The 14,574-nt window shown below is 45.3% G+C and overlaps 2 protein-coding genes across 2 annotated transcripts in view; one reads left to right on the top strand and one right to left on the bottom strand.

Annotated features, from left to right (window-relative positions):
• LOC141058223 (uncharacterized) overlaps nucleotides 1–6,259 on the top strand; it is a 29,653-nt gene extending 23,394 nt beyond the window's left edge. The window contains exon 5 of the mRNA XM_073554383.1: nucleotides 6,125–6,259. Within this exon, the coding sequence (XP_073410484.1) occupies nucleotides 6,125–6,252 (128 nt within the window). The 3' untranslated portion in view covers nucleotides 6,253–6,259. The remainder of the gene's footprint in view (nucleotides 1–6,124) is intronic.
• Nucleotides 6,260–6,303: 44 nt separating this feature from the next.
• The window catches only part of GATD1 (glutamine amidotransferase class 1 domain containing 1), a 131,781-nt gene continuing 123,510 nt past the window's right edge, over nucleotides 6,304–14,574 (bottom strand). The window contains exon 6 of the mRNA XM_073554384.1: nucleotides 6,304–6,795. Within this exon, the coding sequence (XP_073410485.1) occupies nucleotides 6,734–6,795 (62 nt within the window). The 3' untranslated portion in view covers nucleotides 6,304–6,733. The remainder of the gene's footprint in view (nucleotides 6,796–14,574) is intronic.

Here is a 14,574-nt window from a genome sequence, read left to right as displayed (position 1 = left end):
AAAAAATCATTTTTTTCCACAAAAATGATCTTTTCACCCTCAATTTTTATTTTTCCAAGGATAACAGGACCCCAAAAGTTATTGTGCAATTTGTCCTGAGTATGCTGATACCCCATATGTGGGGGTAAACCACTATTTGGGCGCATGGCAGCGCTCGGAAGGGAAGCAGTGCCATTTGACTTTTTTGGCTGGAATTGGGATTGGACGCCATGCCGCGTTTAGAAAGCCCCTGATGTGCCTAAACAGTGGAAACCCCCCACAAATGACACTATTTTGGAAACTAGACCCCCCAATGAACTTATCTAGATGTGTGGTGAGCACTTTGAACCCCCAAGGGCTTCACAGACAGAAGTTTATAACGCCCGGGCGTGAAAATAAAAAAAATAAACATGATCTTTTAGTCCCCAATTTTTTTTATTTTCCCAATGGTAACAGGAGAAATTGGACCCCAAAAGTTGTTGTCCAATTTGTCCTGAGTACGCTGATACCCCATATGTGGGAGAAAACTACTGTATGGGCACACGTCGGGGCTCGGAAGGGAAGTTGTGATGTTTTGCAATGCAGACTTTGATGGAATGGTCTGCGGGTGTCATGTTGCCTTTGGAGAGCCCCTGATGTACCTAAACAGTGGAAACCCCCCACAAGTGACCCCATTTTGGAAGCTAGACCCCCTAAGGAACAAATCTAGATGTGTGGTGAGCACTTTGAACCCCCAAGTGCTTCACAGAAGTTTATAACGCCCGGGTGTGAAAATAAAAAAATCATTTTTTCCACAAAAATTATATTTTTGCCCCCAATTTTTTATTTTCCTAAGGGTAACAGGAGACATTGGACCCCAAAAGTTGTTTTGCAATTTGTCCTGAGTAGGCTGATACCCCATATGTAGGTAAAACACTGTTTGGGCGCATGGCAGAGCTTGGAAAGGAAGGAGCACCGTTTTACTTTTTCAACGCAGAATTGGCTGGAATTGAGATCAGACGCCATGTTGTGTTTGGAGAGCACCTGATGTGCCCAAACAGTGGAAACCCCCCCCAATTCTAACTCCAACCCTAACCCCAACACACCCCTAACCCTAGCCCTAACCCTAACCCTAATGGGAAAATGGAAATAAATACATTTTCTTTTAATTTTATTATTTTTCCCTAACTAAGGGGGTGATAACGGGGGGTTTCATTTACTATTTATGGCGGTTTTTATGTTTGGCGGCTGTCGCACGCTAAAAGACGCTTTTTATTGTAAAAATAGTTTTTGCATCACCACATTTTGAGAGCTATAATTTTTCCGTATTTTGACCCACAGAGTCATATGAGGTCTTATTTTTTGCGGGACGAGTTGACGTTTTTATTGATATCACGTTCGGGCACGTGACATTTTTTGATCGCTTTTTATTCCAATTTTTGGGACGCAGAATGAACAAAAACCAGCGTTTCATGAATTTCTTTTGGGGGGGCGTTTATACCGTTCCACGTGCGGTAAAATTGATAAAGCCCTTTTATTCTTCGGGTCAGTACGGTTACAGCGATACCTCATTTATGTCTTTTTTTATGTTTTGGCGCTTTTATGCAATGAAAAAATTTTTATATAAAAAATAATTATTTTTGCATCGTTTTATTCTGCGAGCTATAACTTTTTTATTTTTTCACTGATAACGCTGTATGGTGGCTCGTTTTTTGTTGGACAAGATGACGTTTTCAGCGGTACCATGGTTATTTATATCTGTCTTTTTGATCGCGCGTTATTGCACTTTTTGTTCGGAGGTATGATAATAAAGCTTTATTTTTTGCTTCGTTTTTTATTTTTATTTTTTAAGGGGTTCAATAAAGGTTAACTAATGGGACAGTTTTATAGGGCGGGTCGTTACGGATGCGGCGATACTAAATATGTGTACTTTTATTGTTTTTTTTTTTATTTCCAAAAAATGAATTTATTAGGGAATATTTTTTTTTTTATTTATTTAGCAATTTTTTTATAAATTATTTTTACACTTTTTTTAACTTTATTACAATGTCCCAGTGGGGACATAACTGTCATGTGACAGATCGCTGATCTGTCACATCACAGATCACTGTGACAGATCAGCGATCTGTCACAGGCACTGCAGAAGACTTCCTCATGCCTGCGCTTTGCAGGCACTGAGGAAGCCGGCTCCCTGCAGGCCCCCGAAGGTCCCCACCACCATTTTGGATCCGGGGATCTGCAGGGAAGGAGACCCCCGCAGCAGCGCTGCACATTGCGCTGCTGCGGGGGTCGCAGGAAAGCACGGAGGGAGCCCCCTTCCTGCCGATGCTTCCCTAAACCCCCGGTACACTGCGATCGTGTTTGATCGCAGTGTGCCAGGGGTTAACGTGTCGGGGGCGGTCGTGACCTCCCCTGACACATAGTGCCGGGTGTCAGCTGTGATAATCAGCTGACACCCGGCCGCAAGTGAGCGCCGCTGATCGCTATGATGTACTATCCCGTCCATGGGCATAGGGGCCCGGGTCCCATGGACGGGATAGTACGTCAGATGGCAGAGAGGGGTTAAAGGGAATCTGTCACTAGAATTTTGCCACCCGATCTGAGAGCTCTATAACGTACAGGACGAGACCCTGATTCCAGCAATGTATCACTTACTGGGCTGCATGCTGTAGTTTTGATAACATCCTTGTTTTATCTGCTGCAAATCTTCTCCGAGTGCGGAGCTTTGTATAACCCCACCCACCCCACTGTCTGCTTTCTGTATACACTGTGCATAGGCAGAAAGCTGCCAATTGGTGGGGGAAGTGGGGTCATACAGAACTCAGAAATATGGAGGACTATCTGGGAGCAGGTTTACTAGTAGTCTAGGTGATAATTTTCTACTGATAAAACAATGATTTTTATCAAAACTACAACAAGCAGCCCAGTGAGTGATACATCACTGGATTCAGGGTCTCTGTCTCTATATGATGCTGTTCTCCAATTAGGTGGCAAAAACCTGGTGACAGATTCCCTTTAAGCCGTATCCCTACTGCTAAAACCGCATCTATTTTAGAAGACAAAAATATAAATGTGGTGAAGGTACACTAGTTTTTTTTGGCATAAATTTAGTCTGAATTGTGACCTAATTTTCATAGTAAATCTCCCGCTTTGTTGTTGCTAAACAACAAAATGGAATTGTGCTCCTGCGCAGGCGCACTTCTCTCTGCGGAGATCTTTGACCTTTCCCGGCACATGCAGATTACAGTATTTGCTCTGCACTCAGCAGAGCAGAGAGAAGTGCGCCTGTGCAGAAGCACAATGGAGGACGCTGTGTGGATGAAGTAGAAGGTGTCATCCATACGAAGCAAGGAAGCAGGACAGCGATCGCAAGGCAAGGAGACGCTGAAGACCAGAGGCGCCCATCAGGATATGAGGGCGTACAGCTGCTGGCCTCACATACGCAGCACAGTCGCCGCATGCTTTATGGCTGTCTAACAACCGTGAAACATGTGGCCGCAGGGACTCTGACATTTCACTCGTTAGTCCGCGATACTCCGTGCATACCTGAGCACCCTAGGCAAACTCGAGTAAGGAGCCCTTGTGCTCTTCACAATTTGTTATCAGAGCTATTTTCCTAATACAGAGTTCTAAATCCCCTGTGTAGACATAAATGACTATTTAAAGGGAACCGGTCAGATGATTCATGCTGCCTAAACCATGGGCAGCATCAATCCCAGGCTGGCTGCAGTATTGAAGAACTAGGAAGAGCCAGCCAGGGGTGGAGACGGACAAGTCTCTTCTGAGGTTATGGTCTGCAGACAGATTTTCAAAGTATGTTTTCTCTGAAACAATAGAGGTTTATTGGGGGTTTCGTCTGAATTATGTTTTTGTATAAGCACATTGTGAATTGGACCTTAACCCTTTCGTGCCAGAGCCTGTTTTTGCCTTCGTCACGGGCCAATTTTTTCAATTCTGACCACTGTCACTTTATGAGGTCATAACTCTAGAACGCTTCAACGGATCCCGCTGATTCTGACATTGTTTTCTCGTGACAGATTGTACTTCATGTTAGTGGTAAACTTTCTTAGATATGACTTGCGCTTATTTGTTAAAAAATTCCAAATTTGGCAAAAGCGTTGAAAATTTGGCAATTTTCAAAATTTTAATTTTTATGCCCTTAAATCATAGAGTCATATCTCACAAAATAGTTAATAAATAACATTTCCCACATGTCTACTTTACATCTGCACAATTTTGGAAACATAATTTTTTTTTGTTAGGAAGTTATAAGGGTTAAAAGTTGACCAGCGATTTCTCATTTTTACAACAAAATTTACAAAACCATTTTTTTTTAGGGACCACCTCACATTGGAAGTGAGTTTAGGGGGTCAATATGACAGAAAATACCCAAAAGTGACACCATTATAAAACTGCACCCGTCAATGTACTCTAAACCACATTCAAGAAGTTTATTAACCCTTCAGCTGCTTCACATGAATGGAATGTGGAAGGAAAAAATAAACATTTAACTTTTTTTCACAAACATTTTACTTCAGAACCAATTTTTTTTTATTTTCACAAGTATAAAAAGAAAAAATGAACCACAAAATTTTTTGTGTAATTTCTCCCGAATACGCCAATACCTCGTATGTGGGGCTAAACCACTGTTTGGGCACACAGCAGAGCTCAGGAAGGAGCGCCGTTTGACTTTTTCAATGCAGAATTGGCTGGAATTGAGATCGGACGCCATGTCGCATTTGGAGAGCCCCTGATGTGCCTAAACAGTGGAAACCCCCCACAAATGACACCATTTTGTAGACTAGACCCCTTAAGGAACTTATCTAGATGTGTGGTGAGAACTTTTAACCCCCAAGGGCTTCACAGAAGCTTATAACGTAGAGCCGTGAAAATAAAAAAAAAATCATATTTTTTCCACAAAAATGATCTTTTTGCCCCAAAATTTTTACTTTCCCAAGGGTAACAGGAGAAATTGGATGCCAAAAGTTGTTGTCCAATTTGTCCTGAGTACGTTGGTACCCTATATGTGGGAGAAAACTACTGTTTGGGCACACGGTGGGGCTTGGAAAGGAAGTAGTGACGTTCTGGAATGCAGACTTTGATGGAATGGTCTGCGGGCGTCATGTTGTGTTTGCAAAGCCCCTAATGTACCTAAACAGTGGAAACCCCCAATTCTAATTCCAACCCTAACACCAACACACCCCTAACCCTAATCCCAACCATAACCCTAACCACAACACACCCCTAACCCTAATCCCAACCATAACCCTAACCACAACACACCCCTGACCCTCCAACCCTAACCAGTTTTTTTTTCCTTACTTTGTTTTGTGACAAGATCGCTGCCTGGCACAGCTGTTGCCAACAGCGCTTGTCACACTGTGTTTCCTCTGAATCCTGCGATCTGACTCATAGTAACACCACTTCTCCTCTGATCTCGCACTGACAGGAGATCATAGGAGAAGCAGCGTTACTGTGTGACAAGATCGCTGTCTGGCACAGCTGTGTCAGGCAGCGATCTTGTCACACAGTAACGCTGTTTCTCCTCTGATCTCCTGTCAGTGCGAGATCAGAGGAGAAGTCGCGTTACTATGAGTCAGATCGCCGGGAAACAACAAGCTTTCCCAGCGAGCTCTCTCATTGGCTGCTGTGACGCTGACGTCATTAGGACCTGTACCAATCAGGTCTCGATGAGGTTGGGGGTCGCAGCAAGCATTATGTGCCAGGATCCCTGCATTATAAGGTATGTGGGGGTCCCGGGGGGGCACAAAACCACCGACAGTAGATAAACATCGGCGCTGCACAAAGCCCAGCAAGCGCCGACGTTTATCTACCGTTGGCGGTCGGGAAGCAGTTATGGCCGGGATCACACATGCGAGAAACTCGGACGAATCTCACACATCAATACCTGGCACAGCCGCTGGTTCTCAGGAGCGGAGCGTGCAGCTGCATGTATTTCTATGCAGCTGAACACTCTGCTCCTGAGTGTCGGCGGTAGTGCCGGGTATTAAGATGTGAGACTCGTCCGAGTTTCTCGAATGAGTGATCCAGGCCTAAAGAGGTTTTCTGGTTACAAAAAACCCTGATACAAGTTGGTTTGTTTAGAAATAAAAAAATTAAAAACTATCTTTGCTTTACTCACTCACTTTTTTTTTCTTCCTACCAGCGACCACAAACTATGCAGCCATGGTGATCGGCACGGTTCTTGGTGCCACGGTTTTAGCTGTGGTGGTTTTGCTTGTAAGGAAATCTTTCTCTGGGGTGCGACGGAGGAATATACTAATGGACCTGTGACCGACCGGGTCGTCTTCTCTGCAGTAGGATGTGTAAAGGAAAGCGCAAGACTGGAGGAACGGAATATTTTATTAAAAACACAAAAAAAAGGACAATGAATAGATTTACATTTTACATAACCACAGGCGATGGATGATCTGCAGACAATCACAACGACATGATCGGCTCCATTCATCAACGAAATGACGGTTATTGGTCGGAGGCAAAGGATTTTCAAGCCTACAAAAAAGAAAAACTAATCATGGTGTACAGAATATAATGATAACTACTTACATAAGCAAGCTCCTAAAGTACAATCAGGATCTCAGCACTTCCCTAACATTTTTACAAGGGTCAACTTGAGCCCACCAGGACTCTTGTTCTATCGGCTTCCTACATGCAGCGGAATAGTGAGAGCAATATGGCAAGTCTGGTGCGGATGTGGAGCATCGGCTGCTCCGGGTCTTCACAGTAAAGTACACGTCACGCGTTTCGAGGCCTTCTATACACAGATAAGCACATGTGGAGTGGTGATCCATGTCGGTCCTTCAGTAGATTTACTTCCTATATAGAAGAAACAAGATCCATTAAGTCTAGAGATGGACAAAAAAAAAGATTTGCACTGCCCTGGTCCTGAGTCCAGTCCAGTCCTCTGTGGCAGTCGGTCAAGGGCAGTTTTCATTTTTTAGGCTGACATCCATGGCCCAGCATCCGGGGAAACTTAACTTGACCCATTGATGTCTTGACCTTACATGAGGACTAGTGATGAGTGAACGTGCTGGGATAAGGTGTTATCTGAGCATGCTCAGGTGCTAACAGAGTGTCTTTGGCGTGCTCGAAAAATATGTTTGAGTCTCCGCGCCTGCATGTCTCGTAGCTATTTGACAGCTGTAACACATGTTTGTTAGACATGCTGCCGTGGGGACTCGAACATGTTATTTGAGCACACCGAAAACAATTAGTTAGCACCCGAGCATGCTCGCTCATCACTAATGAGGACTAGTAAACAGCAGAGGCACCTAAAAAGCCAAGCCAAGGATATTAGCCTCAGAAATAAAAACTACCCTGGTCTGGTCACCAAGACGGCCTGGAGCAGGGCAGCACAAATGATTTTGCTCAACTCAATGGAAACCATTACTGACAAGCATCAACTGTAGCATTTCCCAATTTTTCCTTTTTCTCTACATCCCCTCCATAGACAGAGACTGAAATGGAACTGGACATTATGAAGTTTCTCTTTAATCTACCTACTGCATATTATAGAGCAAGAGGAGCTGAGTGGAGCTACTGTAGTCGTGGCCTAAAGATTTGAGACTGACACAAATTTTGGGCTTTCACAAAGTTTTGCTGCTTCAGTGTTTTTAGCTTTTTTTCCTCAGATGTTTTTATGGCCACTGAAGTACAGTTATAAACATTTCATAAGTTTTTAAACTTGTATTACGTTTATGCAATAACTCACTATTTACAGTGTTGACCCTTATTTTTCAAAACTTCTACCTCTCGTATGGATAGCTGGATATCAGCTTCAGGGCCAAATCCTGGACACTCCTCCGATCTCATTCCCACTGAGAACCTGTGGTCAATCCTCAAAAAGAAGCTGGACTACAAAAGCTCAGAAATTGTAATAAACTCCCAACATTGATTAGACAAGAATGGGTCATCAATGAGAATTTGGCCCAGAAGCTGAAATCCAGCTGCTAAGGCGAAGGGCAGAAGTTTGGAAAAACGAGAGTCAATGCTGAAAATATTGAGTCACTGCATAAACTTATTAAAAGTTTAAAAACTCACATGACAGGGGTGTCCCCTCTCTCCCCTTCAATATGTAATGTGCATTCAGCCCTTAGCAGCAATGATTCAACAGAATCCTAACATCTCAGAGGTGGAAATAAAAGATATCACTTTTGTTTTGTTGACCCTCCCTCAAGCTCTACACAACAATCCTCAATCTTCTGGACACATTAAAAGAATGTGGACACTTATGGGGATATAAAAGAAACACTTCCAAAACGGAAGCCTTACCTCTCTCTGTCAAAGTTCCTCTTGGGAAACTTGGATCTCTCCAAGATGTTATAATGAAGTTTATTTGGAATGTTAGACGACATAGAATTTCTAAACAGGTTCTCACTTCCCTTAGATCACAGGGAGGTCAGTCCGTCCCGGATATCATTATATATTATTGGGTGTCTCAGGATTCCTTTGTGGGCTTCGCTATAGGCTTATGGGTCGGGTCGCCCTCCCAGGGCTGTGGGGTACTCTCTACCGGGCTGGTCTCTCAGAGGGGATTGTCACAGCAGCGGTGACCCGGTCCATGGCCCTGGGCGCCCAAGTAAAAGGGAGATTGAATGATGTTTTGTAATGGAAATGAATAGTTCGTGACGCCACCTGTGGTGTTCGGCAAGGGAGGTGTTAAGCCGACGCTTCATGCATATCCTCTGGGACTGATGGTGTGGTGCAGCAATGGTGTTATAGCCCTCCACAGGCAGGGCTGTAGTCCCAGGGCAGAGTAAGTGAGGTGACACGTAGTTGGTGTGGTGTCAGGCGCAAGGGATGTAGCAGTGCTGGACAGGTTGGCGCAGGAATAAGTGGAGGACACCAGGGCATGTAGTTCCAAAGCTTTACTCACAGTCTGTTGTACAAACAGGTGCCCGCCTCTGTGCCGTGTCCTCCGGGTCTGGGACTCGGTCAACTCCCAGGCCAGATGGAATACACCTTTCCAACACTCCGCCAACATGTGCCTTTCTGAACTTCTCCTCTAATAGCGCCTTTAGATGAAGTACTCCTAGTACTGAATTACACTGGAGTTCCTCCTGTCTGATGTTCCTACTTGTACGGCAGACAGCTGTAGCCTGCTTTGGGGACTCCTTGCTACTAAGTCCCGGCTTACTATCCAGTTGCTGTTGTGCCCCCAAGTCTTGTGTGGGAATAGAGTGGTCATTACTTCTATTCCTCCGGTGTCTGCTGCAGGACCATTAGTATCCATACAACCTCGGGGACCGGGCCCCGGCCTTGCGCTTAGAACTTCTAGGAAGGGTTCTCTTCTCACCCACGTCCTCTGTTCTCTTTTACTCCTCACGTTCCGTACTAATCCTTTCTTTCTATGGAGAATCAGGCTTTCCGTCTATGTTGCTCTCTCTCTCCCTTTCCCGTGCCAGCAGACCCAGGTCACTGGGATCTGCTGCAGCACTTCCATCCATCTATCCCTCTCTCCTGGGATCTTCTCTCTAGCTCTCCCACCAACTGACCTCTAATCCTAAACTCTTCCCGCTCCTTGTAATGTAATCTAACTCCACCCACCTCCCAGCACGTTTCGTGTTCCAAGAAGGGAGCCACCAATGGGTGCTTTGCTACACTACTGTGTTGTGTGGGGTGCAGGTGTTGGAGTGTGGTCAGGAGTCTCCACCTTACCTGGATGGTGGGATACCACACCTCAGGAGGAGGTGCAGTACCTCTGTGGCGACTGAGCCTCAGGGGCGCCACACTTACAATAAATAGATCGAAATAGAAAAGTTATGGTTGGCTCCTAGTCACCCGAACTCCCTTTTGTGGACAACTAAGTCTATTACGATACCATTAACCCTACTGGGTCCTATGCAGTTTACAAGAGAAGTTTGGCTCTCATGTATGAAGTGCCATGGTCTGGTCTCTCCTAGTTCTCCAATGATATCCTTTATTTATCAACCCCTGATTCCAAATAGCTTAGAACCAACAATGGTCCATCCGTGGATTTCAGGGGGAGTTTTCAGATACACGGACTTGATTCTATTTATTTAACCCCTTTAACCCCAAGGGTGGTTTGCACGTCAATGATCGGGCCAATTTTTACAATTCTGACCACTGTCCCTTTATGAGGTAATAACTCTGGAATGCTTCCATTGATCCCGGTGACTCTGACACTGTTTTCTTGTGGCATATTGTACTTCATGTTAGGGGTAAAAATTAATTCAGATAACTTGCGCTTATTTGTGAAAAAAATGGAAATTTGGCAAAAATTTTGCAATTTTCCAACTTTGAATTTTTATTCCCTTAAATCAGAGTTTTGTCGCACAAAGAACTTAAGTAACATTTCCCACATGTTTACTTTACATCAGCACAATTTGGGACCAAAATTTTTTTTTTCTTAGGAAGTTATAAGGGTTAAATTTGACCAGCGATTTCTCATTTTTACAACACCATTTTATTTTTAAGGGACCACATCACATTTGAAGTCACTTTGAAGGGTCTATATGATAGAAAATACCCAAAAGTGACACCATTCTAAAAATTGGACCCCTCAAGGTGCTCAAACCACATTCAAGAAGTTTATTAACCCTTCAGGTGCTTCATAGGAATTTTTTGAATGTTTAAAAAAAAATTAACATTTAACTTTTTTCCACAAAAAAATTACTTCAGGTCCAATTTTTTTTATTTTACCAAGGGTAACAGGAGAAATTGGACTGCAAAAGTTATTGTGCAATTTGTCCTGAGTATGCTGATACCCCAAATGTGGGGGTAAACGACTATTTGGGCACATGGCAGAACTCGGAAGGGAAGCAGCGCCATTTGACTCTTTTGGCTGGAATTGAGATCGGACGCCATGTCGCGTTTTGGAAAGCTCCTGATGTGCCTAAACAGTGGAAACCCCCCACAAATGACACCATTTTGGAAACTAGACCCACCAAGGAACTTATCTAGATGTGTGGTGAGCACTTTGAACCCCCAAGGGCTTCACAGAAGATTATAACAGCCGGGCGTGAAAATAAAAAAAAACATTTTTTCCACAAACATAATCTTTTAGTCCCCAATTTTTTTATTTTCCCAAGGGTAACAGGAGAAATTGGACCCCAAAAGTTGTTGTCCAATTTGTCCTGAGTACGATGATATCCCACATGTGGGAGAAAACTACTGTATGGGCACACATCGGGGCTTGGAAGGCAAGTAGTGACGTTTTGGAATGCAAACTTTGATGGAATGGTCTGCGGGTGTAATGTTGCCTTTGGAGAGCGCCTGATGTGCATAAACTGTGGAAAACCCCCACAAGTGACCCCATTTTTGAAACTAGACCCCCTAAGGAACTTATCTAGATGTGTGCTGAGCACTTTGAACCCCCAAGTGCTTCACAGAAGTTTATAACGCCCCGGCGTGAAAATAAAATAATATTTTTTCCACAAACATGAGATTTTAGTCCCCAATATTTTACTTTCCCAAGGGTAACAGGAGAAATTGGACCCCAAAAGTTGTGCAATTTGTCCAGAGGAGGATGATACCCCATATGTGGGTGTAAAACACTGTTTGGGCGCATGGCAGAGCTTGGAAGGAAAGGATCACCATTTTACTTTTTCAACGTAGAATTGGCTGGAATTGAGATCAGATGCCATGTTGCATTTTGAGAGCACCTGATGTGCCTAAACAGTGGAAACCCCTCAATTCTAACTCCAACCCTAACCCCAACACACCTCTAACCCTAATCTCAGCCCTAACTGGAAAATGGAAATAAATAAAATAAAAAAAAATGTATTATTTTTCCCCTAACTTAGAGGGTAATAAAGGGGGGTTTGATTTACTATTTTTAGCAGGTTTTTATGTTTGCCTTTCTGGGGGTATAAAAGACCCTGAGATGGAGAGACCACATCTCATCTCATCACACAGCACGTCAGAGAGAAAGGGAAGCGTATGGACTTTTTATCCTCTGGCTGCTGGTCATTGGAGTCGCATCTCCCTGGACATTTTATCCTGTTACTGAACTTCATTCATGTTCTGGACTATTGTATCCTCAGTGTGGTGGATTGTTTATGGACCTTCTAATTTTGCCTATAATAATGGTCTTGGGATTGTTCACACTTCCCGCGCTCTGTTGATTGTGTGATACCGGAAAATGACCCCATGACAACTGGTGGCAGCAGTGGGATCAACAGAGTGTAACCCAATGGAGAACCACCCACAGAGTGAGTACAGAAATTGGACTGTATCCAGTTTACAGGAGAGAGCCAGAGACCTGAGCCTGAACTACCAGGGACTGACTAAAGAAGCCTTAATTGACCTACTGGTGGGTGCTAGCCCGTCCACCTCCTCCTCCCAGATGTCTGAAGGACGAGCAATGTAGATAGGGATCCCATCCAAAAAAAGCCAGTGGTTGGTGTGGTACGAAGAAGAGATGGCGGTTCTGGGCCCAGGCGTCTCAGGAGTACAAGGAGGAGGCTGCCTGCCGGGCACAGTGAAGACAAGAAGCAATGGAGCTTAAAAGAGGGAGTAACGCAAAGTGGAGAGTAAACCCAACGATCCGGGAACCTGTACGGATCACCCGGACAGAGTTTAAGCCATTTGATGAGGCTTCCAGAGATGTGGAGGGGTTCTTCAAGGACATTGAGCAGCAGTGTGCTGTGATGGAGGTGCCCCACTCTAGCTGGATGTGTTTGTTATTGGGACTCCTGAACGGTAGCATGGCGGAGGCTTACCGAACCATTGACGCACAGCGGAATCGGGATTATAACAGTGTAAAGCGGACTATCCTGGATTACCATGCTATCACCCCAGACTCATATAGGGCCAAGTTACGAGACCTCCCATGCACCACAAGGGAATCGTTTAGGATGTATGCACATAAGATGTCCCAGGCATGTCAGAGATGGCTGGAAGCAGAAAACGCCCTTACTGTGGAAGATGTTATACAGGCGTTCCTTATAGAACAATTTCTTGCCAAGTGCCCCGCATAGGTACGGGAATGGGTCAGGGAGCGCACGCCTTGTACTGTGGATAGAGCTGAAGCCCTGGCAGATGAAGCCCTTACTATCCGGCCGCAATGGAGGAGGCTTCTGGACAATGAACCATGGCCTGCTCCCGCGCCCCATCCCCCTCCGATTATATCTGCCCTTCCACCTAGCCGCAAGCTGATGACAATCACGCCTCACAATCCTAGGCCCCAACAGTTCCGACCACGACCTGAGGGTATCACAGAGAGATGTTATGGGTGTGGGCAACCTGGACATTTGCAGTCTGGCTGTCCCTCAAGGATTTGGAGGGAGCCCCACGCAGCCCCACCTCGTCCAGTGCATCTTGAACACTCCATCCCGCCTGAGGAAGAGCTACCACCACCCCCACCAGAATGGACCACGGACCACGGCACCATAGATACCCCTCCTGGAGTGTACGGACTCCGGCCTTGGTCCTTTAGCTACCCAGAGCAACGGCAACGCCACCTGCAGGACGTCTTAATTGATGGATTCAAAGTGTCAGGATTTAGAGACACGGGGGCATTCCTGACTATCGCTGACCCCCGTGTGGTTCGACCCGAGGCAGTTTACCAGGGTCCGGGAATTCCCATTGTCTTGGCGGGGGGTGCCTGCAAATATATACAGCGAGCTTCTGTGCGTTTGGATTATGGTTGTGGAGAAAAACTGTGTTGGATTGGAGTTATGGGAGGACTTCCTGCAGATATCCTCCTTGGGAAAGACATTGGGGAGTTACAGTGCCAATTTGTGGGAGCAGTCACCCGACTACAGGCCCTTCAAGCACTACGTCATCCGGACCTCACCGGGGAGCAACAACCACGAACCGCAGCAGAGTTGGTAAGCAATACGCTCGCTGCTACTACATTGAAAGGGTCTTGGGATAGAGAGGAGTTTAGGAGAGAAATAGAGGGTGACGCTACCTTAGCAGCCCTTAGGCGAAGGGCAGAGACTGGACACATGGGAGATAATGGGGATGGTTTCACTCGAGAAAACGGACTGTATTATCGTGTAACAAAGGTCAGTGACCAGGGCAACCCTGATGCAACAACCAGGCAATTCATTGTCCCTCAGAAGTACAGGGCACAGCTACTCCAACTGGCTCATGACATCCCCTTGGCTGGGCATCAATGGAGGAAAAGAACTGAAAACAGACTCACCCGAAGTTTTTACTGGCCGGGCGTCTCGCAGTCAGTAGCCCATTATTGCTGCACCTGCGATGTGTGCCAGCGAATGCGGCATCCAGGAGCTCGACATAAGGTACCCCTGCAATCCCTGCCCAAACCTTTAATTGAAGAACCATTTCAAATTGTAGCTGTCGACATCATAGGCCCACCCCAGCCGGTTAGGGAAAAAAAATATATCCTGACCGTGGTGGACTATGCCACTAGGTATCCTGAAGCTGTGGCCCTGTCCAGTATTACAGCAGTAAAGGTAGCTGAGGCCCTTGTGACCATCTTTACCCGGGTAGGGTTTCCTAGTGAAATATTATCGGATCAAGGCACTCAGTTCATGTCAGCTCTGGTCCAGTCCCTATGGCATACCTGTGGTGTTCGAGCCATTCGCACCACCCCAGACCAACCCGCAGACCAACGGACTATGTGAATGCTTTAATGGAACCCTAAAAAATATGCTGAGGGCT

This window comes from Dendrobates tinctorius, unplaced genomic scaffold (assembly GCF_039654945.1).
Source record: "Dendrobates tinctorius isolate UK_male_01 unplaced genomic scaffold, ASM3965494v1 ptg000211l, whole genome shotgun sequence".
Taxonomy (NCBI): Eukaryota; Metazoa; Chordata; class Amphibia; order Anura; family Dendrobatidae; genus Dendrobates; species Dendrobates tinctorius.
The sequence above is the reverse complement of the archived record's forward strand: the minus strand, read 5'-3'. Positions and strand labels throughout refer to the sequence as shown.